The sequence below is a fragment of the Salvelinus alpinus genome, chromosome 2 (assembly GCF_045679555.1).
Source record: "Salvelinus alpinus chromosome 2, SLU_Salpinus.1, whole genome shotgun sequence".
NCBI lineage: Eukaryota > Metazoa > Chordata > Actinopteri > Salmoniformes > Salmonidae > Salvelinus > Salvelinus alpinus.
In genome coordinates, this window is record NC_092087.1 from 70,190,357 (window position 1) to 70,217,656 (window position 27,300).

Here is a 27,300-nt window from a genome sequence, read left to right on the forward strand (position 1 = left end):
TACCTTGGCTTCTACTGCATTCGCGTAACAGGCAGGCTCCTCGTGGAGAGCAATGTAATCAGGTGGTTAGAGCGTTGGACTAGTTAACTGTAAGGTTGCAAGATCAAATCCCCGAGCTGACAAGGTATAAATCTGTCGTTCTGCCCCTGAACGAGGCAGTTAACCCACCGTTCCTAGGCCGTCATTGAAAATAAGAATGTGTTCTTAACTGACTTGCCTAGTTAAATAAAGATTAAATAAAGGTGTACATTTTTTTTTGTTGCCAAATCGGTGTCCAAAAATACCGATTTCCGATTGTTATGAAAACTTGAAATCGGCCCTAATTAATCGTCCATTCCGATTAATCGGTTGACCTCTACACAAAATGTATCTGTACGTATGTCTCAATTTTCGGGGACCACTTTTGGTTCGTGAGCACTACTTTCAGAACTACTGGCAAAAGAAGTAAAAAGTACCGGAGAATCTCTTTAAAATCATTTTACAAGGTGATATGATTCTGTCATGACACTTGCATCATGTTACTCAGTCTGGCAAGGACAGTACCCTCCATAGAAATAGAATGGCTTTTTATATGGTTGCCTATAGCCTTTACTGTGACTAGAATGTGTCTGACTGGGTGTCTATTAACAGGAGTGACATAAGGGTCTCTTCAATTTCCTGAGGTGTGAATTGGAAGAAGACAATTGACCCAAAGTAAAGGAGCCCCTGGCTGACTTCGCACCAACACACGTCATCACTGACAGATCTAGGAAAGGGTGTGTGTGTGTGTTTGTGAACATGCAACGAAAGTGAACAGAAATACAGGCCTGCTCATTGTGTGCGCGCGCACCATCAAACCATTGGCATCATTTCTCCTCAGCGGTATTGATCTGAGCAGCTGAAAGCAGGAAGATGATACAGTGCTTGAGAAATGACTCTATTTCTCTTACTCTCTCTCTTCTTCTTCTTTCCTCTCTCTCTGCCTATTAGATTTGTGGTTCTCCTTCTCAGCCAAACAATCCCAGTATTTGTGCTGAAATGTTAACATAGCCCTTCCCGATGACAGGAAAAGGCACAGCACTCAACAGATTTGCGTTCATTGACGACAAGTCGGGGTGCCACTGCTGCTGTCAACTATACAAACTGTCTTCAGACATTGTCTATCCTTGCTTGTTCTTTAGAGCTTTTAGAAAGAAATGTAAAAAGTACAATTTGATTTTGCAAATAGTTTTATTTTGCATACATGCTTTTTGATCTGCAACTTCAGTCTGTTAGATTATCAGCTTTCAGTCTTTCTGGTAAAAAAACTATCAGACTGGTGACCAAGCTTACAATCTGCCTGTAGTAGTATCTCCTCATTCTCAATCTCATCTTTCTTTGTGTCACATATTTTTGTTACACAACATTTATGCAAGGCTGGTAATACCATCCATCTTTTCCTTTGTAATCAGAGTGAGTTTAGTCTCTAATGTCCTTGTGGGCTTACCGTCCTGCACCCCTCAGTGTTGAGATGGCTTTAGGAAAGGTTTAATGTGTTAATGATGTGGCGTCCCAAATGGCACCCTATTATGTATGTCGTGCACTTCTTTGGAGCTTGCTCTGGTCAAAGGTAGTGCACTACATAGGGATTAGGGTGTCATTTGGGACGTATACTCTTATTGTTATGGAGCAGATCAGGGATGAGAGGTTGGTTACGCTCTGTGCTTTTCCTTGTTCTAGTACAGGGATTATCCCGAGTCCCACAGGTCCACCATCAGTGGAAAATGTGTGTGTGTGTGCGCGTGTGTGTGAGAGAGCGAGTATTTGAGTAGCTCACGGTATCAGTATGTCTGAGATTGTAAGAGTCTGTCTTTTCGTGTTCTTGGTTATCTGTATCCTTCCCTGGTACCTGTTCCTTGAAGCAGACAGGGCAGGGTTTAACTCGGTTCAGGTTGACGTGCGCCAGGCACCATATCTGTCCTGACATTGACAGAAACAACAGAACCACTTCATGCACCAATGGAGTCAGTCAGATTTTTTTGTAAGGAGTGATGGATCAATACATGGACACCTCGATAAAGCCAACTAAACAGAGACGGACAGAAACTGAAAGGGCAGACGCACATCAAATTCCCAGCTCAGTGCCAATGGGACTGCTCAGACACTGCTGGGCATTGGGAGCTAGCTGCAGAGGCAGAGAGATGGAGGATAGAGGAGAGATGGGAGGAGGACTTCCTGGGAGTATTGACTTACCTGCAAGGAGAGTCCCAGTGGGGTACCAGGGCTCCCCCTTCAGGTAAAGATTGGGAACAGCAGTTGAGTGTGTGATGGGCACATGTACACAAAAGCGCTTTCACTCTCTCACTTTCTCTCCTTTCTTCCTTTCTCTCTCCTTCTCTCCCTCTTCCTCTCCTTTTCTCTCTCCTTCTCTTCCTCTTCTTTTCTCTCTCCATCGAACACACTCGTTTGAAGAAAGTTTAGTCAGCCTAAACTGATCAAGTTACCGCCCCATCTCTCCCCACTCACATTTCAGTGTACATCCGATTGTGAAATCCCAACTCTAACACAATTAGCAGCTGCTGATAACACTTAATCTCATAAGGACTAACATTGGATCGTTGAGTGTCTATCCGCCAGGCAGTGTTCAGACTGCGGTCCTATCTGATTGCACCAAACTCAATCGGCAACTTTAGCTTTCAAGGCATTCTCACTGTGTTCTGAAGCCGAATGAGGAGACTGGATGACGTCGTTGAATACAAATACATATTGGACTGATTGGTTCATTGCTAATTAGCTTGGTGTTTCTAATGATTGTGTGGGTTAAATGCTTAAGTACTTGAATGGGAACTGATGTATTAAAAAAGTTAGTTAGTTCATACTAGGTTGAATGGGAACTGGTTCATACTAGGTTGAATGGGAACTGGTTCATACTAGGTTGAATGGGAACTGGTTCATACTAGGTTGAATGGGAACTGGTTCATACTAGGTTGAATGGGAACTGGTTCATACTAGGTTGAATGGGAACTGGTTCGTACTAGGTTGAATGGGAACTGGTTCGTACTAGGTTGAATGGGAACGGGTTTGTACTAGGTTGAATGGGAACGGGTTTGTACTAGGTTGATGTAATAATGTGCGGGCGGCTATGAGAAGGGCTTACCAAGAAAAACTTCCTAAAGGACTCTTGAGGTAAAACATAGTTGGAGCACTCAAAAAAACAAAAAAAAAACCTATTGATTTCTTATTACTCACTATAATCCATTGTACAGGATGCGGACAGTCTATTTTTGTATGACGACGTGTACACACAAAGCAGGCCATTGTCCCACTCTGCTCTCATTGCTAAATGACCTCGAGGCCTGTTTCCCTAATTAAAGGCAGCAGGAGCATTATTTAAATATGCCACTGAAACCTATTACAGCAAGCACAATAGTCTATTCTATTCTCCCCAGGTAGGATAGCAATGACGCAAATACACCTCCTTTCTCATAGAAAAATATTATTCAAATAGAACCATAAAGACATCGCCCATAGCCCTAACCTACTTTCAGCAGCGCTATTCAGTTGTATCTAGTTATTTCTAGTCCTCGAGGCATTGGCCTGGAAGGACGGTCAATCCACATGCTCTCTGTTTCTCCAAAGTTGTTTAATGATGAATGAAAGAGGGAGTTGAATTGGAAAGACCTGTGTGTGTTTGGCCTGCTTCTTGTTTCACCCCCTTTTCATATTTCTACACTCGCGTCCGTCTATTAATCGATACACTTTAAACTATGGTGCGTGTGTCTGTCCACACTCTCAAACTGAAATGCGTCTCTTTCCTTCTCTCGCTCTCCTCTCATCGAAGGCATGTTGTCAGATCAAATGAGGGGCAGTTAGTTGTAGCAGCGTGATAACAGAACACAATATCAAATGATGTTAACGCTCTTCCACTCTTTCTCACTCTTTCTCTCGGTTTCTCTCTCTCTCGCTCAGGCACGTTACAAGCAGAGTCTGGACCCCACCGTAGACGAGGTGAAGAAGCTGTGTACGTCCCTGAGACGCAACGCCAAGGAGGAGCGTGTCCTCTTCCACTACAATGGACACGGGGTCCCCCGACCCACCGTCAACGGAGAGATCTGGGTCTTCAACAAGGTGAGAGAAACACACACATGCAGAAATATATATATATATATCCAATGATGACTTCCACTTCTGCCTCTACAATCACACTAAGACTCACAAATAAAGTCCAATCGTTGAATACACATGAACACAAACTAACAGGTCCATTGGCTCCACTGATATTAGACTTAAACAAGTTATCCCACACGCACACCCCCCTCACCAACAACCAAAATAGTTATTACAGAAATACATTATTTTATGGACAACTCACACAAGGAAGCACCCACTCTAAATGACACACTGCTCCTGTCTTGGTTTGGGCGCTGCCTCTCCCCAGTACACCCCAGAGCCTCTCCTCCTCTCCTCTTCCTCTCTTTATTCCCCTTAATGATGACTCCTATAAAACAAGCCCTGCTGCCTACTGTCTGCTACGGTGTGCCAAGGCCCCATTGATCCCTCTGGTCCACCTCCTAAAACCACCACCACAGAGTATCTCCCAGTATAGTAGTCAGAAACAGCACCAGGACTTTCATTGCTTCCCCACATCCAATCCAAAAAGTGAATTGGAACGCAGATGTACAGTTAAAACCACATCTCCCCCTCTTTCTTTCAATGTTAGTATTGAAAGAGGATTGAAGGATCTGGCAACATCTTAAACTCATTTTGGACAAGGTTGAACAAATAATTGCTAGTAGTACAGAGAACATTTCTATTTGCTGGCGTGTAGGTGGCTATAACATGGCATCTAATGTTGTCTACCAAAATGTTTAATAACCCCCATCCTGTCTGTCCTGTAGAACTACACCCAGTACATCCCTCTGTCTGTGTACGACCTCCAGACGTGGATGGGCAGCCCCTCCATCTTCGTTTACGACTGCTCCAACGCCGGCATCATCGTCAAGTCTTTCAAACAGTTCGCCCTGCAGAGAGAGCAGGAGTTGGAGGTGGGTGGCAGAGACACACTGCATTCGGAAAGTATTGAGGCCTGGACTTTTCCCACGTTTTGTTACGTTGCAGTCTTATTCTAAAATGGATAAAACATACATTTTTCCTCATGAATCTACACACAATACCCCATGGGGACAAAGCGAAAACAGGTTTTTAGAAATATTTGCAAATGTATACATTTAAATAAAATATACCTTATTTACATAAGTATTCATACCCTTTGCCATGAGACTCGAAATTGAGCTCAGGTGCATCCTGTTTCCATTGATCACCTTTGAGATGTTTCTACAACTTGATTGGAGTCCACCTGTGGTAAATTCAATTGATTGGACATGATTTGGAAAGGCACACGGCTTCTATATAAGGTCCCACAGTTGACAGTGCATGTCAGAGCAAAAACCAAGCCATGAGGTCGAAGGAATTGTCCGTAGAGCTCAGAGACAGGATTGTGTCGAGGCACAGATCTGGGGAAGGGTACCAAAAAATGTCTGCAGCATTCAAGGTCCCCAAGAACACAGTGGCCTTTATCTTTCTTAAATGGAAGACGTTTGGAACCACCAAGACTCTTCCTAGAGCTGGCCGTCCTGCCAAACTGAGCAATCGGGAGAAGGGCCTTGGTCAGGGAGGTGACCAAGAAACCGATGGTCATACTGACAGAGCTCCTGAGTTCCTCTGTGGAAATGGAAGAACCTTCCAGAAGTACAACCATCTATGCAGCAATCTACCAATCAGGCCTTTATGGTAGTGGCCAGATGGAAGCCACTCCTCAGTAAAAGACACATGACAGCCCGCTTGGAGTTTGCCAAAAGGCACCTAAAGGACTCTCAGACCATGAGAAACAAGATTCTCTGGTCTGATGAAACCAAGATTGAACTCTTTAGTCTGAATGCCAAGCTTCACGTCTGGAGGAAACCTGGCACCGTCCCTACGGTGAAGTATGGTGGTGGCAGCATCATGCTGTGAGGATGTTTTTCAATGGCAGGTACTGGGACTAGTCAGGATCGAGGGAAACATTATATATTTTTTTAAATACAGAGATCCTTGATGATAAACCTGCTCCGGAGCACTCAGGACCTCAGAATGGGGTGAAGGTTCACTTTCCAACAGGAAAACAACCCTAAGCAAACAGCCAAGACAACGCAGGAGTGGCTTCGGGACAAGTCTCAATGTCCTAGAGTGGCCCAGCCAGATCCCGGACTTGAACCCGATCGAACAACTCTGGAGTGACCTGAAAATAGCTGTGCAGTGACACCACCCCACCCAACCTGACAGAGCTTGAAAGGATCTGCAGAGAAGAATGGGAGAAACTCCCCAAATACACGTGTGCCAAGCTTTTAGTGTCGTACCCAAGATGATTCGAGGCTGTAATCACTGCCGAAGGTGCTTCAACAAAGTACTGAGTAAAGGGTCTGAATATTTATGTAAATGTATTTCATTTATAAAAAATAAATGTGCACAATTTTTTGGGGTGTGTGTGTAGATTGAGGGGGGGAAAAACTATTTATTCGGTTTTAGAATAAGGCTGTAACGTAACAAAATATCGGAAAGTCAAGGAGTCTGAATACTTTGAATGCTCTGTACACACACACAGACGTACACACACACACAGAGTTCCCCCATACACACACACAACCACTCCCCCAGCGAGACCAAGGTATGTGCCTTGAATTCCGAATGGCAAGCCAGCTAATTCTTTTGAATGAAAGAAGCGTTTCACAATCTCCTCTCTGTGATCATTGCCAGCGAATAAGCAGCTGGAGCTAAATTAATTAATGATAGTGTTTTGATTTGGTCAGGATCTCCTCTCCCCCTCCCTACCAGTGAATTGACAACATGCAGTTCAATTATTCATGGAGGAGTTTGAACGCACTTCAGATTATATTGAATACAGCAGAAAGAAAGAGGATGAGCGAGAGAAGGACACGGAGGGTTGATGAGATGTAGAGAAAGGGGGCAGAGAGGTGGAGGAGAGGGCGAGCAATAGAAATGGGGAGGAAGTGGAGAAAAGAGAAGTGGGAGAGGAAGGGATGGCAGCGAGGCGATGGACAAAAAAAAGTGTTACAATGCAGTCTAGAGGCTGAGAAAAAGACAGATACTGAGAGGAGATTCGTCCTTCACCATAAAGTCACGCTAAGTTCAATACCAGCAACACATCTTTTCTCCTTTTCTCCCCATCCGTCCATTCAGGCTCCCTCTGCCCTGCTCCCTATGTGTCCAACTCTTACCAGGCTGAGATAGCAGGGGTCACGGCCCAGATAGAGGAAGGAGCGAGAGAATGCCCAGCGGCCCATCAATAACACTTAAATCTGTCAGTGCGGGAGAGGGAGAGAGGGAGCGGGGAAGGAAGAGCGAAAAAGTGAGAGGGATGGAGAGATGGATCAACAGAGGTCTAGAGCGAGATGGCAAGAGAGAGGGATAGAGAGTAGCCTTCGTTCCTCAGCTGTTAAAAGTGTTGGTATAATTGACCACTCTGGGTTCTCTTTGGGTCAGTATGGGGTAAAGCTCTTAGCTCCAGCCAGCTGGAACTGTTGAGAAACTCCATGCTAGCCTAACTATCCACTCAAGTGTAAGGTTGTAGCCACTGACCAGTGAGTTTGTGAACAAACTATTTAAAATGTGCCTTATAACAACATGGGCCATGTGATACAATGGAATTTAATGTGGCATAACCTAAGTATGTGTCTTGGTCGAAAGTAAACGTGATATTTTAAACAAACCTTATTCATCAGAAAAGAATGTGCCGATATGCAAAAGGCATTTATGCTTTGTGTTTGGAGTGGGTCCTTTTTAGTGGGTCAGTTTAAGGCTGATGTCTTCAGTCAGTTTGTATTGAAAATGTTGTTTTTCTGGGTCACAGCACAGAACAGTTGGGGTTACTACTGTGTTAGACCACACTGCTTTCAGCTTCATAGCCCTCTGTGTTAGCACTAGGCCAAGTTAAATAACATCATACTGCTGGCGGAAGGCAAAATGGCTCCACTTTACACCTTGGTGCACCTCTCCCCCGCCTGCACAGCAACAGGAAGAGGGATGTGGGGAGTGATGGAGAACGAGAGAGAGTTGGAGGACGGGGATGGAAAGATGAATGGTAGTTGGGAGGGAGAGGAAAGGGCGAGATGGATAGATGAAAGAGGAATATTGAAATAGGATGAGGAGGGAGGTAGGGAAAGAGAGGAAGGAGAGAGGTGGAGAGACAGAGGGAGGGAGGTAGTTCCGGAAGACTATTAAAGATGCATGATAGTACCCAGGCAGGGAGTCCCTGTGCTCTCCACCTCCTCTCCATCCCGGTTTCCGCTACAGCATAACGCTCTGCAGCAGAGTGCACAAAGAGGGTGGCCCTAGTTCACGCCCACGCCTTCTCACACGCACACAACCCTTCTTATATGCATGTATTCACACACACACACACACACACACACACACACACACACACACACACACACACACACACACACACACACACACACACACACACACACACACACACACACACACACACACAGGGACAGACTTGATCCCAACAGGGGCATTTTTAAAATGTATTTTTTTTTACTGGGAAGGAGGTGGAGGGGTTCTCACTCACTCACTCACTCGCACACACACACGCACGCAACCTTCAGTCAGGGGTGTGGTGTCTGAGTGCTCTGTTATGAGCAGTCCACTTCCTGCTAAATATTTCAGAACTTACTGTATGGAGTCAGCAATATGATGCTCACTGTATTGTTTGTGTGTCCGTGCTCTTTCTTTTTGGCGGAAGGAGTCGGATTGTTGTGCATTTGTCTGTTGGTATATCTGTTCTCAGCCAATGCACACTCCTGTGTGTGTGTCTGTGCATGTGTGTATTGTAAAGGCTGTGTTAGTTGACTCCTTGCTGTGTGTGTGTGTATACACCCCGCTCCCCATACAGTACAATTAGTTCTGTGAATTAGTGGCAGTAAAAAAAAATCCCATACCCAGTGTGATGAAAATAAAATCCTTCCATGCTGATTGTAATGCAAATTTCTGAGATTACGATATGCTAATATGTTAATTACCGAAAGCAGCCAGGTTTCGGCAGTAATGTGGTATTTACCATAAGGTGTATTGTATCACCATATCCCAAATGACTTGTGTAACAATATTGTTCCACCATCGTTGATCCATCATCATGCATTATGGACTAGTTCAAATATACATGTTGCGTTGGTTATTGTAACATTCCCCATTTCATCATTAAGACGTGACAGAGAAGATGTAATCGTACGAGACACTGACATGCACAGTGTACATACGCAAGCGCACACGTCCCTATTAATCGAGACAGGTCTGAGCAGAGCTGTAGGTTTTAATAGTGGTATTTATGAGTGTGTACCTAAAAAGCAATGAAGACACATGGATCTTACACTGAGATGTTGGCTAGCTGCAGGTCCTACATTTAGTTTCCTTTCTCTGGAGTCTCCTCATTATAACACGCTACAATTAGAGAGGAAGGCTCTATATCCATAAGGGGTTTCACTGTGGTTCTACTGATTAGAAGTGACTTATTCCCGGTGTGTTTCTAGAACTGGGAGGACTCATGCTGTCTCATCATGTAGTGTTGAGGTTGTTTGTTGTTTCAGTGTATCTCCGTTGTTTAGGTGGAGCGGCTCTTCTGCCCATGGCTCTGTTGCACCCTGAACCGAGAAACTTTTCATGCCTCTGTTGATTTCAATTGAAAGTTTTGGAATGTTGTATTTGCACCTCACCAAGGGGAAAAATATGGAGAAAATGCTGGTCTGTCTGTCTGGTTGCATTTCAGAGTGGTGTGTGTGTGTCTACCAGCTAGCCCTTAGTAAAATATGACCAGCCTTCCATCGTAAGTGGCGTTAGAAAGCCTAGGTTTACCATGCCTCGCATCAGATGTTGTGGAGCTGACTGTGGGGAGAATTGCGCTATTTTCACCTCACATTTCCCAGATTGTGTGTGCTGTGTGTGACACTTGTCTTTGAGTGCATTGTGTGCGTGTGCGTCCCACGTTCCCTTTTCTCCCTATAGACTAAGGAGATGTGAGGACAGAGAGCAGAAGTTCTGTGTCTGATTGACTGGGCATGTGTCCCTGGTCTACTGCACTGTATGTAAGTGTTTGGGTTGACACTTTGGAGAAGATCTTTCACTTCCTCCCTGCACAGCAGTTATAGGCAGCTTGACACAGTGATGTTTTTGAAAAACAGGAAGTGGTTTTAACACTTAAAGCAGAATTTCCCTCTTCTCTGACGGATGGGATGGCACTAGGAGTGGTAGGTAAATCTCAGTCTCCTGGGTGCAATGAAGAGTCCCACTCTTCAACACGCGGTACCATCCATCTACCGTGACGCTTGCTATCATAAGGCTAGACGGACAAAGTGCTTTAAATTGTATTGCACCCTTCCATCATATGCATCAGCTATGCCATCAGTACAAAACTACCCCCAAGGGCCGGATCAAATCTCCAGATCCTTGCCTGAAACTCGGCCGTACGTCGCGTATTGTTAGTCATTGGGAGATTTAGGCTGCACCAGAATTGTAGAATTATGGCAGAACTCACACATTTGAAGCTCGAAAGTACAAGCGCTTCAGTCATAAGTCTGTGAAGTATTTATAAGCCCAGGGAGTCCATGGTACACAGCCTTGGATAAGGAGGGGAAGGGAGCGCTCCGAGGTCATCAAATGAAATGTGGAGCTCACCTCCACAAGCTGCCTAGAGGCAGGCTGACCTTAAACCAGGTCTGGGTGGATCTATACACCCATACAGGAGTAGACGCGCGTGCACACATGCACTCAGGCATAAACACCTGTGCATTCCACACAATGTCTCTCACACCTTTGTATTCAAGGCATTGTACAGGCGGTCTGGTTCCCCAGAATGATAATATCACATTAGCCAATATCTGCTCCAGAGGCTGTTTGTTCAGAGTACACTGTGCTGTCGAACACGGCCACCGTCCTGAACTTCAAAAGCTCTCTTCCACATCTCATTACCGGATGATAGCGGAGCAGTGAGAGGATCCAATAACCTAAAGGTTTTCACTCCCTTTCTCTGACCTGCACATCCCTCTGGCCTGTTATCTGTCTCCTCTTTTCTGTTGGTTCTGTTCTTGTTCTTTTATCTGGTCCTCTTTCTCTTGCTCGGTGTTACCATCTGTGGTTGGTTTTCCCTTCTCTCTTGTTCTGTCATCTTGTTCTTTGTCGACTGTTATTTCTCTTTCACCTCTCTTTTCTCTCTGACTTTATTTACATTTGAGTCATTTAGCAGACGCTCTTATCCAGAGCGACTTAGTTAGTGCATCCATCTTAAGATGGCTAGGTGGGACGACCACATATCACAATCATAGTAAGTACATTTCTCCTCAATAGAGTAGCTATCAGCAAAGTCAGAGCCAGTAAGGGGGAAAAAGTCAAGTGCGAGATTTCAGTATTACATATTTTCTCTATTTTTAAATTATTCCCTGGTGTTCTCTGTTTGTCTATACCTTTATTATTTTTTTAAATAAAAACTATTTGTATTTCATTCAGACGGGGATAGCATGAAATCGGTGTGTCCGTCTGTGCAGCTTATCTGTTTGACCTGTGTCTCTGTATAGCCTGTCGCTCTATTAGCCTCATCTCCAATCCAAGTCTTTTTGTCCTCTTCCAGGTGGCAGCCATTAACCCTAACCACCCCCTGGCCCAGATGCCTCTCCCCCCCTCCATGAAGAACTGTATTCAGCTGGCTGCCTGCGAGGCCTCAGAGCTACTGCCCATGAACCCTGACCTCCCCGCTGACCTCTTCACCTCCTGCCTCACCACGCCCATCAAGATCGCCCTGCGCTGGTAAGAGCCACAGTGGACCAGCCAAAAGATGGATCACTCCAACTTAAAACTCCTTATTCTCAGACACCCTGTCTAAATGGCGTACTTTCCTTGCTCAATTATATCCAATGATATTGATATTAGTATGCCAAATGAAAACGATGTAGATATATAATTTCCACAAAAGTATGGTCATTGGTAGTGTTAGGTTGTAATTTTTCAGAGTAAATAACTCACGGACACTAGAGAAGCTTAACCAAGTTGAATTCTTCCCAAAGGGTCGACACAGCTGTATTCAGACAAAAGACATGGCTTCCGCCGTGGTGGTATTCATACCCCAGTCTCCTCCGTATCTCTAAACATTGCATCCTTCTTGCTAGGCAGGGACCTAAGTGATATGAGCCTTCAACGGTTTCTCCCCTTATCAGTACTGTCACATGCGATTTGTTTACCCTGCACTCAGCACATTCCAAGCTCAGTTGTCTTACTACAGAGAACCATTAACTTCTCACTCCTTTATATACTATGCGTCTGATCCATCATGTCTTTAATATCTCAATGTTCAAAGTTGACCCAGAATCCAACCGTTGACATCCCTGCTCTCTAAAGCATTGATGCGTCATTAGTTTTGAACATATCTGAACATACTGTACTTCGGGGGAATACATCGGCATAGCCTTCATTTGACATACTACTATATAATTGGATATCGTTCCATGTTCCCTAGTGTTGTTTTCTGCTGCCTCTAGTGCTGTCTGTCTGTGTGGTACAGCCGATTTAGCATGTAGATCACACTGACGGAGGTCTTGCTTACCAATCAAAGGTGATTTCATCACCTCTAAAGATCCCCTGTCACTTCACCATGCGTGCACCCCACACACACACGCGCACACACACAAGCCCATTTGTAGGATGTGTTATTTATGTAATGACTGGGTGATGATTAGGGTCGTAGGGCACAACAATATAGTATGGTGTTTACCAGCTTTACTGGGTTGATGTCTGGCAGAGAGGTGATTCAATTGGGACGCTAGCGCAGGAATCCTCTTGGAAAAGGGTCACGGTCAATTTGTGAAGGGGAGAAAATGGACATTGAATTAGGCTGTCACCAGTGTTCAACTTCATGGCGTGTGTTTTTGCCTAATGAACATGACTCTGGCATTGCGGTGTTCTCTGTAGTGTGTTTCTCTGTTACTCATGAGTGGAGACCGCAGAAGTTTCTATCTATCCAACCATCAGTGTATTTTCTTTGCCTGTGTGTGTGTGATTGCCCAGTTTCATATTCACAATGGGATTAGGCCACGGACCCAAATCTATCCAATCTGTGCATATTAAATGTGATGCTTCATAAGCCGGAACATCTCTCTCTTCTATCCTCACTTTCACTGTCTATCAATTCAATTCAAAGGGCTTTATTGGCATGGGAAACATATGTTTACATTGCCAAAGCAAGTGAAATGGCTCATGAACAGTAAACATTACACTCACTGAAGTTCCAAAGGAATAGACACATCTCGAATGTCATATTATGGCTATATACAGGGTTGGAACGATGTGGAAATTAGAGGTCGACCGATTATGATTTTTCAACAGCGATACCGGTTAATAGAGGACCAAAAAAAGCCGATACCGATTAATCGGCCGGTTATTCTTTTATTTAAAAAAAAAAATATATATATATACACTGCTCAAAAAAATAAAGGGAACACTTAAACAACACAATGTAACTCCAAGTCAATCACACTTCTGTGAAATCAAACTGTCCACTTAGGAAGCAACACTGATTGACAATAAATTTTACATGCTGTTGTGCAAATGGAATAGACAACAGGTGGAAATTATAGGCAATTAGCAAGACACCCCCAATAAAGGAGTGGTTCTGCAGGTGGTGACCACAGACCACTTCTCAGTTCCTATGCTTCCTGGCTGATGTTTTGGTCACTTTTGAATGCTGGCGGTGCTTTCACTCTAGTGGTAGCATGAGACGGAGTCTACAACCCACACAAGTGGCTCAGGTAGTGCAGCTCATCCAGGATGTCACATCAATGCGAGCTGTGGCAAGAAGGTTTGCTGTGTCTGTCAGCGTAGTGTCCAGAGCATGGAGGCTCTACCAGGAGACAAGCCAGTACATCAGGAGACGTGGAGGAGGCCGTATGAGGGCAACAACCCAGCAGCAGGACCGCTACCTCCGCCTTTGTGCAAGGAGGAGCACTGCCAGAGCCCTGCAAAATGACCTCCAGCAGGCCACAAATGTGCATGTGTCTGCTCAAACGGTCAGAAACAGACTCCATGAGGGTGGTATGAGGGCCCGACGTCCACAGGTGGGGGTTGTGCTTACAGCCCAACACCGTGCAGGACGTTTGGCATTTGCCAGAGAACACCAAGATTGTCAAATTCGCCACTGGCGCCCTGTGCTCTTCACAGATGAAAGCAGGTTCACACTGAGCACATGTGACAGACGTGAGAGTCTGGAGACGCCGTGGAGAACGTTCTGCTGCTTGCAACATCCTCCAGCATGACCGGTTTGGCGGTGGGTCAGTCATGGTGTGGGGTGGCATTTCTTTGGGGGGCCGCACAGCCCTCCATGGGCTCGCCAGAGGTAGCCTGACTGCCATTAGGTACCGAGATGAGATCCTCAGACCCCTTGTGAGACCATATGCTGGTGCGGTTGGCCCTGGGTTCCTCCTAATGCAAGACAATGCTAGACCTCATGTGGCTGGAGTGTGTCAGCAGTTCCTGCAAGAGGAAGGCATTGATGCTATGGACTGGCCCGCCCGTTCCCCAGACCTGAATCCAATTGAGCACATCTGGGACATCATGTCTCGCTCCATCCACCAACGCCACGTTGCACCACAGACTGTCCAGGAGTTGGCGGATGCTTTAGTCCAGGTCTGGGAGGAGATCCCTCAGGAGACCATCCGCCACCTCATCAGGAGCATGCCCAGGCATTGTAGGGAGGTCATACAGTTACGTGGAGGCCACACACACTACGGAGCCTCATTTTGACTTGTTTTAAGGACATTACATCAAAGTTGGATCAGCCTGTAGTGTGGTTTTCCACTTTAATTTTGAGTGTGTCTCCAAATCCAGACCTCCATGGGTTGATAAATTTGATTTCCATTGATAATTTTTGTGTGATTTTGTTGTCAGCACATTCAACTATGTAAAGAAAAAAGTATTTAATAAGAATATTTCATTAATTCAGATCTAGGATGTGTTATTTTAGTGTTCCCTTTATTTTTTTGAGCAGTGTATATTTGTAATGATGACAATTACAACAATACTGAATGAACACTTATTTTAACTTAATATAATACATAAATAAAATCAATTTAGTCTCAAATAAATAATGAAACCTGTTCAATTTGGTTTAAATAATGCAAAAACAGTGTTGGAGAAGAAAGTCAAAGTGCAATATGTACCATGTAAAAAAGCTAACAATTAAGTTTCTTGCTCAGAACATGAGAACATATTGTAACGACCCTTGGTTTATAAGCGCGGTTATCGACTCTGCCGCACGAGCATGCTTTTGCGGCACAGTCGATAGCGCGCTGGACTTCGGGCTAGAAGGTCGAGGGTTCGAGACCTGCTCCCTGCTGTTTCATTACAATATGAAAGCTGGTGGTTCCTTTTAACACGAGTCTTCAATATTCCCAGTTAAGAAGTTTTAGGTTGTAGTTATTACAGGACAATTTCTCTCTATACCATTTGTATTTCATATACCTTTGACTATTGGATGTTCTAATAGGTACTTTAGTATTGCCAGCCTAATCTCGGGAGTTGATAGGCTTGAAGTCATAAACAGTGCAATGCTTGAAGCACAACGAAGAGCTGCTGGCAAACGCACAAAAGTGCTGTTTGAATGAATGCTTACGATCCTGCTGCTGCCTACCACCGCTCAGTCAGACTGCTCTATCAAATCATAGACTTAATTATAACATAATAAACACAGAATTACGGGCCTTGGGTTAATAACATTAATATGTTAAAATCCGGAAACTGTCATTTCGAAAACAAAACTTTTATTCTTTCAGTGAAATACGGAACCGTTCCGTATTTTATCGAGCGGGCGGCAACCCTAAGTCTAAATATTGCTGTTGCATTGCACAACCTTCAATGTTATGTCATAATTATGTAAAATTCTGGCAAATTAATTACGGTCTTTGTTAGGAAGAAGTGGTCTTCACACAGTTCAACAAGCCAGATGGCCCAAACTGCTGCATATACCCCGACTCTGCTTGCACAGAACGCAAGAGAAGTGACACAATTTCCCTAGTTAAAAGAAATTCATGTTAGCAGGCAATATTAACTAAATATGCAGGTTAAAACATTTTTTCTTGTGTGTTGATTTTAAGAAAGGCATTGATGTTTATGGTCAGGTACACATTGGTGCAACGACAGTGCTTTTTTTCGCGATTGCGCTGGTTAAATCATCACACGTTTGGCGAAGTAGGCTGTGATTCGATGATAAATTAACAGGCACAGCATTGATTATATGCAACGCAGGACAAGCTAGATAAACTAGTAATATCAACAACCATGTGTAGTTAACTAGTGATTATGTGAAGATTGATAGTTTTTTATAAGATACGTTTAATGCTAGCTAACAACTTACCTTGGCTCCTTGCACTCCCGTAACAGGTGGTCAGCCTGCCACGCAGTCTCCTCGTGGAGTCCAATGTAATCGGCCAGAATTGGCATCCAGAAATGCCGATTACCGATTGTTATGAAAACGTGATATCGGCCATGCCGATTAATCGGTCGACCGCAAATAGTTAAAAAAGGGAAAATAAACATAATATGGGTTATATTTACAATTGTGTTTGTTCTTCACTGATTGACCTTGTGGCAACAGGTCACACATCTTGCTGCTGTGATTGCATACCGTGGTATTTAACCCAATAGATATGGGAGTTTATCAAAATTGGATTTGTTTTGGGATTCTTTGTGGGTTTGTGTAATCTGAGGGAAATATGTGTCTCTAACATGGTCATTTGGCATAAGAAGGGGTTAGGAAGTGCAGCTCAGTTTCCACCTCATTTTGTGGCGGCCTTTCTCAACAGCAAGGCTATGTGCACTGAGTTTGTACATAGTCAAAGCTTTCCTTCATTTTGGGTCAGTCAGTGGTCAAGTATTCTGCCACTGTGTACTCTGTTTAGGGCCAATTAGAATTGTAGTTTGCTCAGGTTTTTTTGTTAATTCTTTCCAATGTGTGAAGTAATTATCTTTTTGTTTAGGTCTAATGGGTCTAATTGTGTTGCTGCCTTGGGGCTCTATTTGTGTTTGTGAGCAGAGCCCCAAGACCAGCTTGCTTAGGGGACTCTTCTCCAGGTTCATCTCTCTGTAGGTGATGCCTTTTTGTTATGGAAGGTTTGAGAATCGCTTCCTTTTAGGTGGTTGTCGAATTTCTTAATATTATGCAGTTCCTTTGGCTTTGATGCCTCATGGTTTGGTTATTGCTCTGTTCTAGTAGACTGTGATTTTGCTGTGATCTGATAGGGGTATCAGTGGGCTGACTGAACGCTCTGAGAGATTCTGGGTTGAGGTCAGTGATGAAGTAATTTACAGTACTACTGCCAAGGGATGAGCTGTAGGTGTACCTACCGTAAGAGTCCCCTCGAAGCCTACCGTTGACTATGTACAGACCCAGGGTGAGACGGAGCTGCAGGAGTTGTGTTTTTGTTGGTTGTTTTGTCACAGTTGTGTCTAGGGGGGCATATTTGGGAGGGAATGCTGTCACCTCCAGCTAGACGTTTGTCCCCCTGTGTGCTAAGAGTGTCAGGTTCTTTTCCAGTTCTGGCATTTAGGTCTGTCCCTGGGCATGGAAATGGTTGATCTCCCCCTCTAGGATGGAGAAGCTGTCATCGTTAAGGTATGGGGGTTCTAGTGGGGGGATATAGGCAGCACACGAGGACATTTTTTCATAATTTCCTTATTCATTTCTAGCCAGATGTAAAATGTTCCTGTTTTGACTAATTTATTAGTGGGTTAGGTCTGCTCTATACCAAATTAACATACCCCCTGAGTCTCTTCCCTGTTTAACATCTTGTAGTTTGGTGGATGGGACTACCAGCTCTCTGTAAGCTAGAGTGCAACCATTGGGTCCGTCTCCTCTATACCATGTTCCTTGTAGGATGACAATGTATTTGATGAAGTCTGGGTTCCTGCTCTTTAGGCCAAAGGCAGATGACCTCAGACCTTGTGTATTCCAGAATGAGATAGTAAACGCTTTGTGTTCCAGTGTATTGTTGTTTTCCTGTGGTTTTGGCCTGGACCATTACAGCAGGTGTGAGCAGAGCATGTTGAGCATCTGATACATACCTCTTAGGTCGCAGGATGGGGCTTAGGGGGGTGTTTTAGTGGGGGTTGGGCCTGTTGCTCTGCTCACGTCCTGGGCATATGTGTGGCTGTCATGTTGAGGTACTTGCTGGGGGCATGGGGGTGGGGGCAGAAGACTGATCTGGGGGGGCTATATAGGGTGTGGCTAGAGTTTGTTTGGGGAGTTGACTGGTTGGGGTGGGGATGTAACTGGTGGTGCTGTGGTCTGGGTGTAGTTCCTCTTGGTGTGGATCCTCTTGGCGCAGGTCCTCCGGTGGGAGGGGGGTCTGGGTGGGGTGTCAGTTTCTCAGTTGCTCCTGTGTGAGGTGCTGTTGCTGTGGTTGGGGGTGACGTCCTTCAGGGTCCTGGCAAAGGTAGAGACTGCTGCCTTGTAGAGGTGGAACTGGTCATAAAGGCTGTTCAAGTCCAAGGTGGAGTGGTGAGCCAGGTAAACATTTTGGTTTTGAAGCACAGTCACAGGTAATGCTTGCGTTCACCCACTGTATGGTGGCAGGGTAAAAGTATTTTCCTGGTAGCAGGGTGGAGATAACCACTTGGGTGGGGGAAAGTGGAAAAGGCTTTTCCAATCACTCTGAGTGCTGTGGCCACCCTTTCCTGCTGGGCTCTGTTTGTTTGTGCCTGTCTCTATTATAATGTGGCTGGGTGACCCTAGTTGGTCCTCTAACAGCAACTCCAGGGCACGCCGAGTGTTCGGATACCAGATTATAGCCACTTGGTGTTTTGGAAAAGTTTCCAAAACACCTCTGCTTTCCCACCTCCTGCAGTGCTGTGCCATGTGTTCCTCTCTCTCCTCCTTCGGGTCTCTCACCTCAGACCAGAGTGCAGCCAGCTCTCTGAGACAGCAGTCCATCTCCACCTTCAGCCCTCTGGGTACTGTAGGGGTGGTGGTGTTGTGCTGGTCTGTTTTGTGTGTCTGTGCTATCTGGAGAGTGTGGACTAGCTCTCTCCCTGAGCACCACCATGTCTCTCTCCGGCTCAGTGAGTGTATCCCTCTGTAATGGAGGAGCAGTGCAGTTGTGGGACCTGGGTGTGTTAAGTGCTGGGGGGTACAGTGTGACTATCCTTGTCTGTAGGACAGTTTGAAGAGGTGTGATCAGACTCGCTCGAGGTGGGTGGAGTCGTCACCCAGAGAAAGCTTCTCCTGCCATGCCCTCGCTGTGATGCCCTCGCTGTGATGCCCTCGCTGTGATGCCCTCGCTGTGATGCCCTGGCTGTGATGCCCTGGCTGTGATGCCCTGGCTGTGATGCCCTCGCTGTGATGCCCTCGCTGTGATTCTGTCCTTTTGGAAGTGTATGACGCTGCCCTGCAACACCACTGTTCCATTCTTGTACAGGTTGACAGAGGGTGTCTCAGTCCCGGTCCTCATTTTCCACTATTCTGATTTTCCACCCTCTGCCAATACCCTCTCTCTTAAAAGCAGGGTAGTGTGCTCTTATAGCTGTGTGCCATGCCCAGGGATGGTCTGTGTGGAAGATTAGGTTGCTTACGTTCCCATTTGTATAGCAGTCAGCAAATAGTGTCTCTGGATTGTCTATCAGGAGCTTTTCTTTGTTCTCTTTCTGTGCCTTGTCATTTTTAATATGGAAGGGGTACTGTACTGTGGTGACCTCTGCACAGAGGGAAGCCATGGAGCAGGGAGGGGGGGGGGGCAGGCAAAGAGGCATCTGCATTTGGGTGGGGGAGGAACTCTGCTGGCCCTTTCATGTCAGGTTGAATGTCTATGAATACCATTACTTCAATTAATAGACCAGGCATTTATTTGCTTCCATCACTGATCACAACCAGCGTTTATTAGAGCCTGTCTTTTTCCTTTTCTTTTTCCTCTCTCCACCTCGCAGTCTCGCCCTCTTCTGATCCACCGCGCAGTCTCGCCCTTTTCTGATCCACCGCGCAGTCTCGCCCTCTTCTGATCCACCTCGCAGTCTCGCCCTCTTCTGATCCACCTCGCAGTCTCGCCCTCTTCTGATCCACCGCGCAGTCTCGCCCTCTTCTGATCCACCGCGCAGTCTCGCCCTCTTCTGATCCACTGCGCAGTCTCGCCCTCTTCTGATCCACTGCGCAGTCTCGCCCTCTTCTGATCCACTGCGCAGTCTCGCCCTCTTCTGATCCACCGCGCAGTCTCGCCCTCTTCTGATCCACCTCGCAGTCTCGCCCTCTTCTGATCCACCTCGCAGTCTCGCCCTCTTCTGATCCACCTCGCAGTCTCGCCCTTGAACTTTGACTTTTTGACTTGCCATTCTCGCACTCGTTTTGGATCAATTCCAAAATGCCTGGCTGTTGCCTCGCCGGAATTTTGCTCTATGAATTTGGTTGTGCCATGGCTTGCGTTGATGACAGATAAAAATAATAAAGTTTAATGCACATGACCATGGGAATATCAGTGCTGTGTCCATGGTAACCTCGTAAACAACTAATTTAGACCCAGCGTTTATTTGAAACAAGCGTTTGTCTGCTGAAAAGGGACAGTGCTTGTTCAGGCAAGTAAAAAAAAAAAAATGGCAGACAAGAAAATATATATTTAAGTTGTTGGAATTGACAAAATCACCCAAAAATCACTATCAAAAATGAGGCTACTCCGATCAGAATTGGATCAGTGTCCTCCGGATGCAATTTGATGCACGCTGTCCTCCCAATCTCTGCAGAACACATCAGAGTGTAATTATTATAGGCCTGCATAGACAGTCTTTCAATCATGCAGTTGCCAAATGCATTTTTGAGATCAAAGCGACACTAGCCGCGAGTGCACATTTGTTGATATTCGTTGCTAGTTAGTGAGTTATTTGCCTAGTTATAGCAAATTCTTTGGTCAGCAATAAATCCTGGAAAAGTCGTGGCGTGTGCGTCACCTGCGTTTGTCAGTGGGCTGTTGCCGAGGAGGGAGGGGGAGGGAGAGATTTGTGCTGCTTGTAAAACAATGATATACAACAGACTAACTACATAACCAGCCAAACTACACAATATGTTTTAAATTCGCTAGTTAACTATTTAGGTATCGGTGTGTATTAATGTCATTGTCATGTCCCATGTCTTAAAATAACTTTCCACAGGCACCTGTGAATAACCGCAAATGACCGACACGCAGGTCATACGGGTTCACAGTTGATGAAACCAATGCTGCGTACTCTGGTTGAAAACCCCTACGTCTCTCACGCGCTCAAAATTGGTTAGGATTGTCCTCTGTTCAATACTGGCCATGTAATTCTGGAAAAGTAAAACAAATATTCTTAGAATGGCCTTATTGACAAGTAACTTCTATGCTGCCAAGATCTCCCCTGAACACTGAATATTTTAAGCTTACAAATAGATTAACATCTTAGCTACCTCGCCTTCCTTAGCCATTTGATCCCTGGTTCATTGAGGGAATTATTTTAGAAAGTATTTGGTTGTAATTGTACTGTTGCAGGGTGGCCAACCACCCCCCAGGAGCGCTACTGGGTGTGCAGGCTTTAGATTTAGCCCTGCTCAAACATAACCGATTGTGTGGGGGAAAAGAAAAATACTTTTTTGAAAATCTCCTGCTCAACAGGACCTCGGTAGTCTGACTCTGGTGTGTTTGTGCAGGGCTGGATCAAAAGCGTGCCACCCAGTAGGTCTCCAGATGGAGGGTTGACGGCCCACATGTGTTTTATACAGTGGCCTATTAGTGCAGTATTGTACTTTGTGGTGGGCTAAGTGCCTTGCTCAAGGCCACAACGGCAGGAGAGACTTTATAGTACATGGGATCAGAGAGAAGCAGCCTTTCATTGTCAATACCAATGATACTGTAATAGTGAATATTATTTAGGGATGTGGTTCCTTGCATCAAACAACACCATTTTCAGTCACCTTTTTGTCCCGTGGTGTTAGGAGGAGGGGGGGGGGGGGCACAAGTGATTTGAGCTTTCTGTCAAACTTGTCCGAAAGATAAATGGCAAAAAAAAAATCATGTCAAGCCCTCATATGGAACTGGAGTTCCTCGATCCAAAATGGTTGTCACAATGTCCGATTGATAGAATAGTTGCCATTCTCCATTTGACTCCTTAGAAATGACAAGGTCATGCCAGTTTGTGAAGTATTTCAGAGTAGACATTGTATTTGCAAAGCACTGTTTGCCAGATTCTAACATCATAAATGCTTTAGCAGGTTGCGAGCCCTGTGTAAATGTCGTTGACAGATGACGCTGAGATATGTGGGTGAGGAGGACGGGCATACTTCAAGATGTACTCATAGGACATTTTAAAAAGTCATTATTTTTGTCATAAACACCATGGATTTAAATTTTCCCCTTTTCTCCGTTTTATTTCTACTGAAGGTCAACATAATACTTACGCTGCATCCCAAATGGCACCCTATTCCCTATATAGTGGACTGCTTTAGACCAGAGCCCTAAGGGGCCCCTATTTTGACCTTCAGTTTTAATGAGGTCTCTGTAGTGTCATAAATAGTAATGACTTTTAAAACGGCAATTTCTGGACAATCAGGTATAGATTGGTACTGGAAAACCACTGCAGAATCTGATCTCTTATCCTGTGAACTACAATACCCAGCACACCCGCTCTCCTTATGCCCTAGTGTTGTAGTTTGAGGGGATATGCATCTTAGCGTTTGGCACTGTTCTGGGTTCAAGCAGGGCCAATTCTAGTACAAATCGAAAGTATTGGCAAGGTCTCAGATGTGCGCACATGACGTACAGACACACGTCACTCATGGTTTTTCTATCAAAGGATGAAGTAAATGCTAATGGGTACTTCAAATGGCAGTTTCTGAGGAAAGTGAGTAGCCATTTCCTCTTCTTTATCAACTATCTTTTCATGCTCCAAGGATCTGTTATAGTGGGATGCATTAGCGTACAATATTACCATTGGGGAAGAACATTTTATAGGCATATAATTCCCAAAAAGTGTCAACTCTCATTCTTTTGGTTGAGACATTAAACTGATGTCTCAGTGGTAGGTTTTCCGTTTCCCTTTCATTATACGTGTCTTGGCATTTGTTGCAAGAATATTGTGTCTTGGCTAAATTTCAAACCAAACATCTAATATTATCATGGCCACCTAATCCTTATTTCCCAATTGACTCATTTGACCACTCAATTTGTGGTAAAAATAAAGGTTAATGATGAAGTAATATAACGGTAGATAATGTTTCTATAGCCAAGTCTTATTGCTTAAGGATTTGATAGTCTTGGAGTGAACATCATTGGATGGGTCATAGCAGATGTTTTCCAATGCTAGAAATATCTATTATCAGCCCTGTCTCGAGACTGCAGTGAAATCTGCCTCTTTCGCTCTCTGGCACTTTCTCTCCCTCACTCTCGCCCTGTCTCCCTTCCATGCTGAAAGAGACGTGCTTCTCTCCTTAGCTAATTGCATTCCGCCCGGAGTGAAAAAAACAGACGAAGGCTCACGAAGACGCCAAGGCCTCTGCTTCCAAACCTGCAAAAAAAATTGCATGGAGGAAAGTGAACGAAAGAGGGAGGGGGGCGGTGAGTGGGAGAGAAAAAATGAATATAGGAAGAGTGAGAGAGGGCTTCCTTGCTTACCAGAGCAAGAAAATAATTTCTGATTTCCCCGATGCGGGGGGAGGCTGAGGTGATGGAGGGGGGAAAGGAGAAGTGTGGAAAAGAGGGGATAAAGAAAGGAAAAGGTATAAGGCAGAGAGAGGCAGAGAGAGGCAGAGAGAGGCAGAGAGAGGCAGAGAGAGGCAGAGAGAGGCAGAGAGAGGCAGAGAGAGGCAGAGAGAGGCAGAGAGAGGCAGAGAGAGAGAGGCAGAGAGAGGCAGAGAGAGAGAGGCAGAGAGAGAGAGGCAGAGAGAGAGAGAGAGTGAGGCAGAGAGAGAGAGGCAGAGAGAGAGAGAGAGTGAGGCAGAGAGAGAGAGGCAGAGAGAGAGAGAGAGGCAGAGAGAGAGAGGCAGAGAGAGAGAGAGAGTGAGGCAGAGAGAGTGAGGCAGAGAGAGAGAGGCAGAGAGAGAGAGGCAGAGAGAGAGAGAGAGTGAGGCAGAGAGAGAGAGGCAGAGAGAGAGAGGGGCAGTGAGGCAGAGAGAGAGAGAGAGTGAGGCAGAGAGGCAGAGAGAGAGAGAGAGTGAGGCAGAGAGAATGAGAGAGAGAGAGAGTGAGGCAGAGAGAATGAGAGAATGAGGCAGAGAGAGATTAAAATAAGGAAAGGTGAAGGAGGATTGTTATGCTTGAGGGACTCAGCATGCTTATCCATAGCCGCTAGAAGTAGGGGTGCTGAGGGTGCTGCAGAAAAATGTGTGTGTGTGTGTATATATATATTTTATCCAACTTAGTGCGCTAGGCCTTTATTACTTGTGTATGAGCGGAAAATAAATACTTGTCAGTGGAACAGGGAGAACCTTCCAGTGGCCATTTGCTTATCAGATAGTTGGGAGCATCATATGGCCTCGTGTGACTGTAGCTGAGTAGCTCCATCTTCCTGCTGAATCTTTAAAGGACACTCCTGTTCTGCTGCTCCTTGGCAGGTCACTGCCTCAATCTCCTGGAACGTTGGTGCTTCCGACCACACTCCTCATGCCAACCCTGCCACCTGGGCACCGTGTGTGTTTTCACTTAGGAAGGTCTCACATACACGCACTCGCACAAACGTAAGCAAGTGCGCGCACATATACACAGGCATGCATGTATGTGTGTGTGCAGGGTTTAACGTTAAACATTTCTCTCACTGGCACAGTTGGCATGCTTTCTCTCTATTCAGCTGTTAATAGGCTATATTTGGTTATTATAATATACAGTCGTGGCCTAAAGTTTTGAGAATGACACAAATATACAAAGTCTGCTGCCTCAGTTTGTATGATGGCAATTTGCATATACTCCAGAAAATTATGAAGAGTGATCAGATGAATTGCAATTAATTATGAAGTCCCTCTGCCATGCAAATGAACTGATTCCCTCAAAAACATTTCCACTGCATTTCAGCCCTGCCAGAAAAGGACCAGCTGACATCATGTCAGTGATTCTCTCGTTAACACAGGTTTGAGTGTTGACGAGGACAAGGCTGGAGATCACTCTGTCATGCTGATTGAGTTCGAATAACAGACTGGAAGCTTCAAAAGGAGGGTGGTGCTTGGAATCATTGTTCTTCCTCTGTCAAACATGGTTACCTGCAAGGAAACACGTGCCGTCATCATTGCTTTGAACAAAAAGGGCTTCACAGGCAAGGATATTGCTGCCAGTAAGATTGCTGCCAGCCATTTATCGGATCATCAAGAACTTCAGGGAGAGCGGTTCAATTGTTGTGAAGAAGGCTTCAGGGCACCCAAGAAAGTCCAGCAAGCGCCCGGACCGTCTCCTAAAGTTGATTCAGCTGCGGGATCGGGGCACCACCAGTACAGAGCTTGCTCAGGAATGGCAGCAGGCAGGTGTGAGTGCATCTGCATGCACAGTGAGGTGAAGACTTTTGGAGGATGGCCTGGTGTCAAGAAGGGCAGCAAAGAAGCCACTTCTCTCCAGGAAAAACATCAGGGACAGACTGATATTCTACAAAAGGGATTGGACTGCTGAGGACTGGGGTAAAGTCATTTTCTCTGATGAATCCCCTTTTCGATTGTTTGGGGCATCCGGAAAAAAGCTTGTCCGGAGAAGACAAGGTGAGCGCTACCATCAGTCCTGTGTCATGCCAACAGTAAAGCATCCTGAGACCATTCATGTGTGGGGTTGCTTCTCAGCCAAGGGAGTGGGCTCATTCACAATTTTGCCTAAGAACACAGCCATGAATAAAGAATGGTACCAACACATCCTCCGAGAGCAACTTCTCCCAACCATCCAGGAACAGTTTGGTGACGAACAATGCCTTTTCCAGCATGATGGAGCACCTTGCCATAAGGCAAAAGTGATAACTAAGTGGCTCGGGAAACAAAACATCGATATTTTGGGTCCATGGCCAGGAAACTCCCCAGACCTTAATCTCATTGAGAACTTGTGGTCAATCCTCAAGAGGCGGGTGGACAAACAAAAAAACACATTCTGACAAACTCCAAACATTGATTATGCAAGAATGGGCTGCCATCAGTCAGGATGTGGCCCAGAAGTTAATCGACAGCATGCCAGGGCGGATTGCAGAGGTCTTGAAGAAATAGGGTCAACACTGCAAATATTGACTCTTTGCATCAACTGCATGTAATTGAAATAAAAGCCTTTGACACTTATGGAATGCTTGTAATTATACTTCAGCATTCCATAGTAACATCTGACTAAAATATCTAAATGTTGATACTGTAAATGATACACGTTTTCACATATAGAAATATGCAGTGCACATTTGGTGTGTGGTTTGCTTGTATGACGTCTAGGGATGTGACAAATTGAAAGTGTTGCTTACCGTTTAAACCGCCATTAAAAAACAAAACTGTTCCATTCAAACAATAAGAAAAATATCACATCAACTCACAATGCAGAATAATAATACCTATTAGGTATTAATGACCGCTAGGGTCAGGTAATGAAGTTATATCTACTGTAGTCATATTTCCTTTTAAAGCAGCTCATCTATGGCGTGTTTGTTTATCTGTAAGGGCACACTATAGCTTTTTAAATGCCGACACGAATGCATCTCTGGAGATAGTTTTGAAGTGCCAATGAATGTACAGTTTACTAGTAAAGGAATGCCACTGTAAAGGAATACGGCTTCTGAAGCTGGACCATCACTAGGCAACCAGAACTGTCAATGAAATAATCTCTGAGCCGTCTGTACGCTGCCTGTGCGCAGATCACACTCTCCTAAAAAAGTACTGTTAAATGTGTTAAATAACGTGACTTGCCTAGACATTTAGTAGAAAGAAAACACATCTTCCACTAGGAAACGACTCCTAAGATTCAGTATTTTTGAAACCGAGTAGACTTAGTTGTCGCACTTCCGGGAACACATACATTTGTATCTTTCATAGCAAGCTAGCGAGGGACGGAGAGAGAGGGGAGGGGAACAATATAGGCAGGTCGGGCACCAGGCAGACTGAGTCAGAACCATGCACTAGGCCTGTCTTACCAGCAATCAAAAGTTGTATCTCGCTACAGAATGCTGTTTTTTGACATTTCTTGGCTTGCAATGTCTTGCGACTTCAGTAAAATAAGGCATATCGGGGCCTCCCGGGTGGCTCAGTGGTCTAGGGCGCTGCATCGCAGTGCTAGCTGCGCCACCAGAGTCTCTGGGTTCGCGCCCAGGCTCTGTCGCAGC

General features: G+C 45.1%; 1 protein-coding gene across 9 annotated transcripts in view; it reads left to right on the plus strand.

Moving 5' to 3' along the window:
- LOC139567571 (regulatory-associated protein of mTOR-like) overlaps positions 1-27,300 on the plus strand; it is a 194,975-nt gene that overhangs the window by 57,468 nt on the left and 110,207 nt on the right. For all 9 annotated transcript variants that reach the window (XR_011673424.1, XR_011673425.1, XM_071388929.1 and 6 more), the window contains exons 5-7: positions 3,928-4,086; positions 4,857-5,003; positions 11,639-11,814. Coding sequence is in view for 7 of the 9 variants with exons in the window: in XM_071388929.1 (XP_071245030.1) it covers positions 3,928-4,086; positions 4,857-5,003; positions 11,639-11,814 (482 nt within the window). In the remaining 2 variants the exon portion in view is untranslated. The remainder of the gene's footprint in view (positions 1-3,927; positions 4,087-4,856; positions 5,004-11,638; positions 11,815-27,300) is intronic.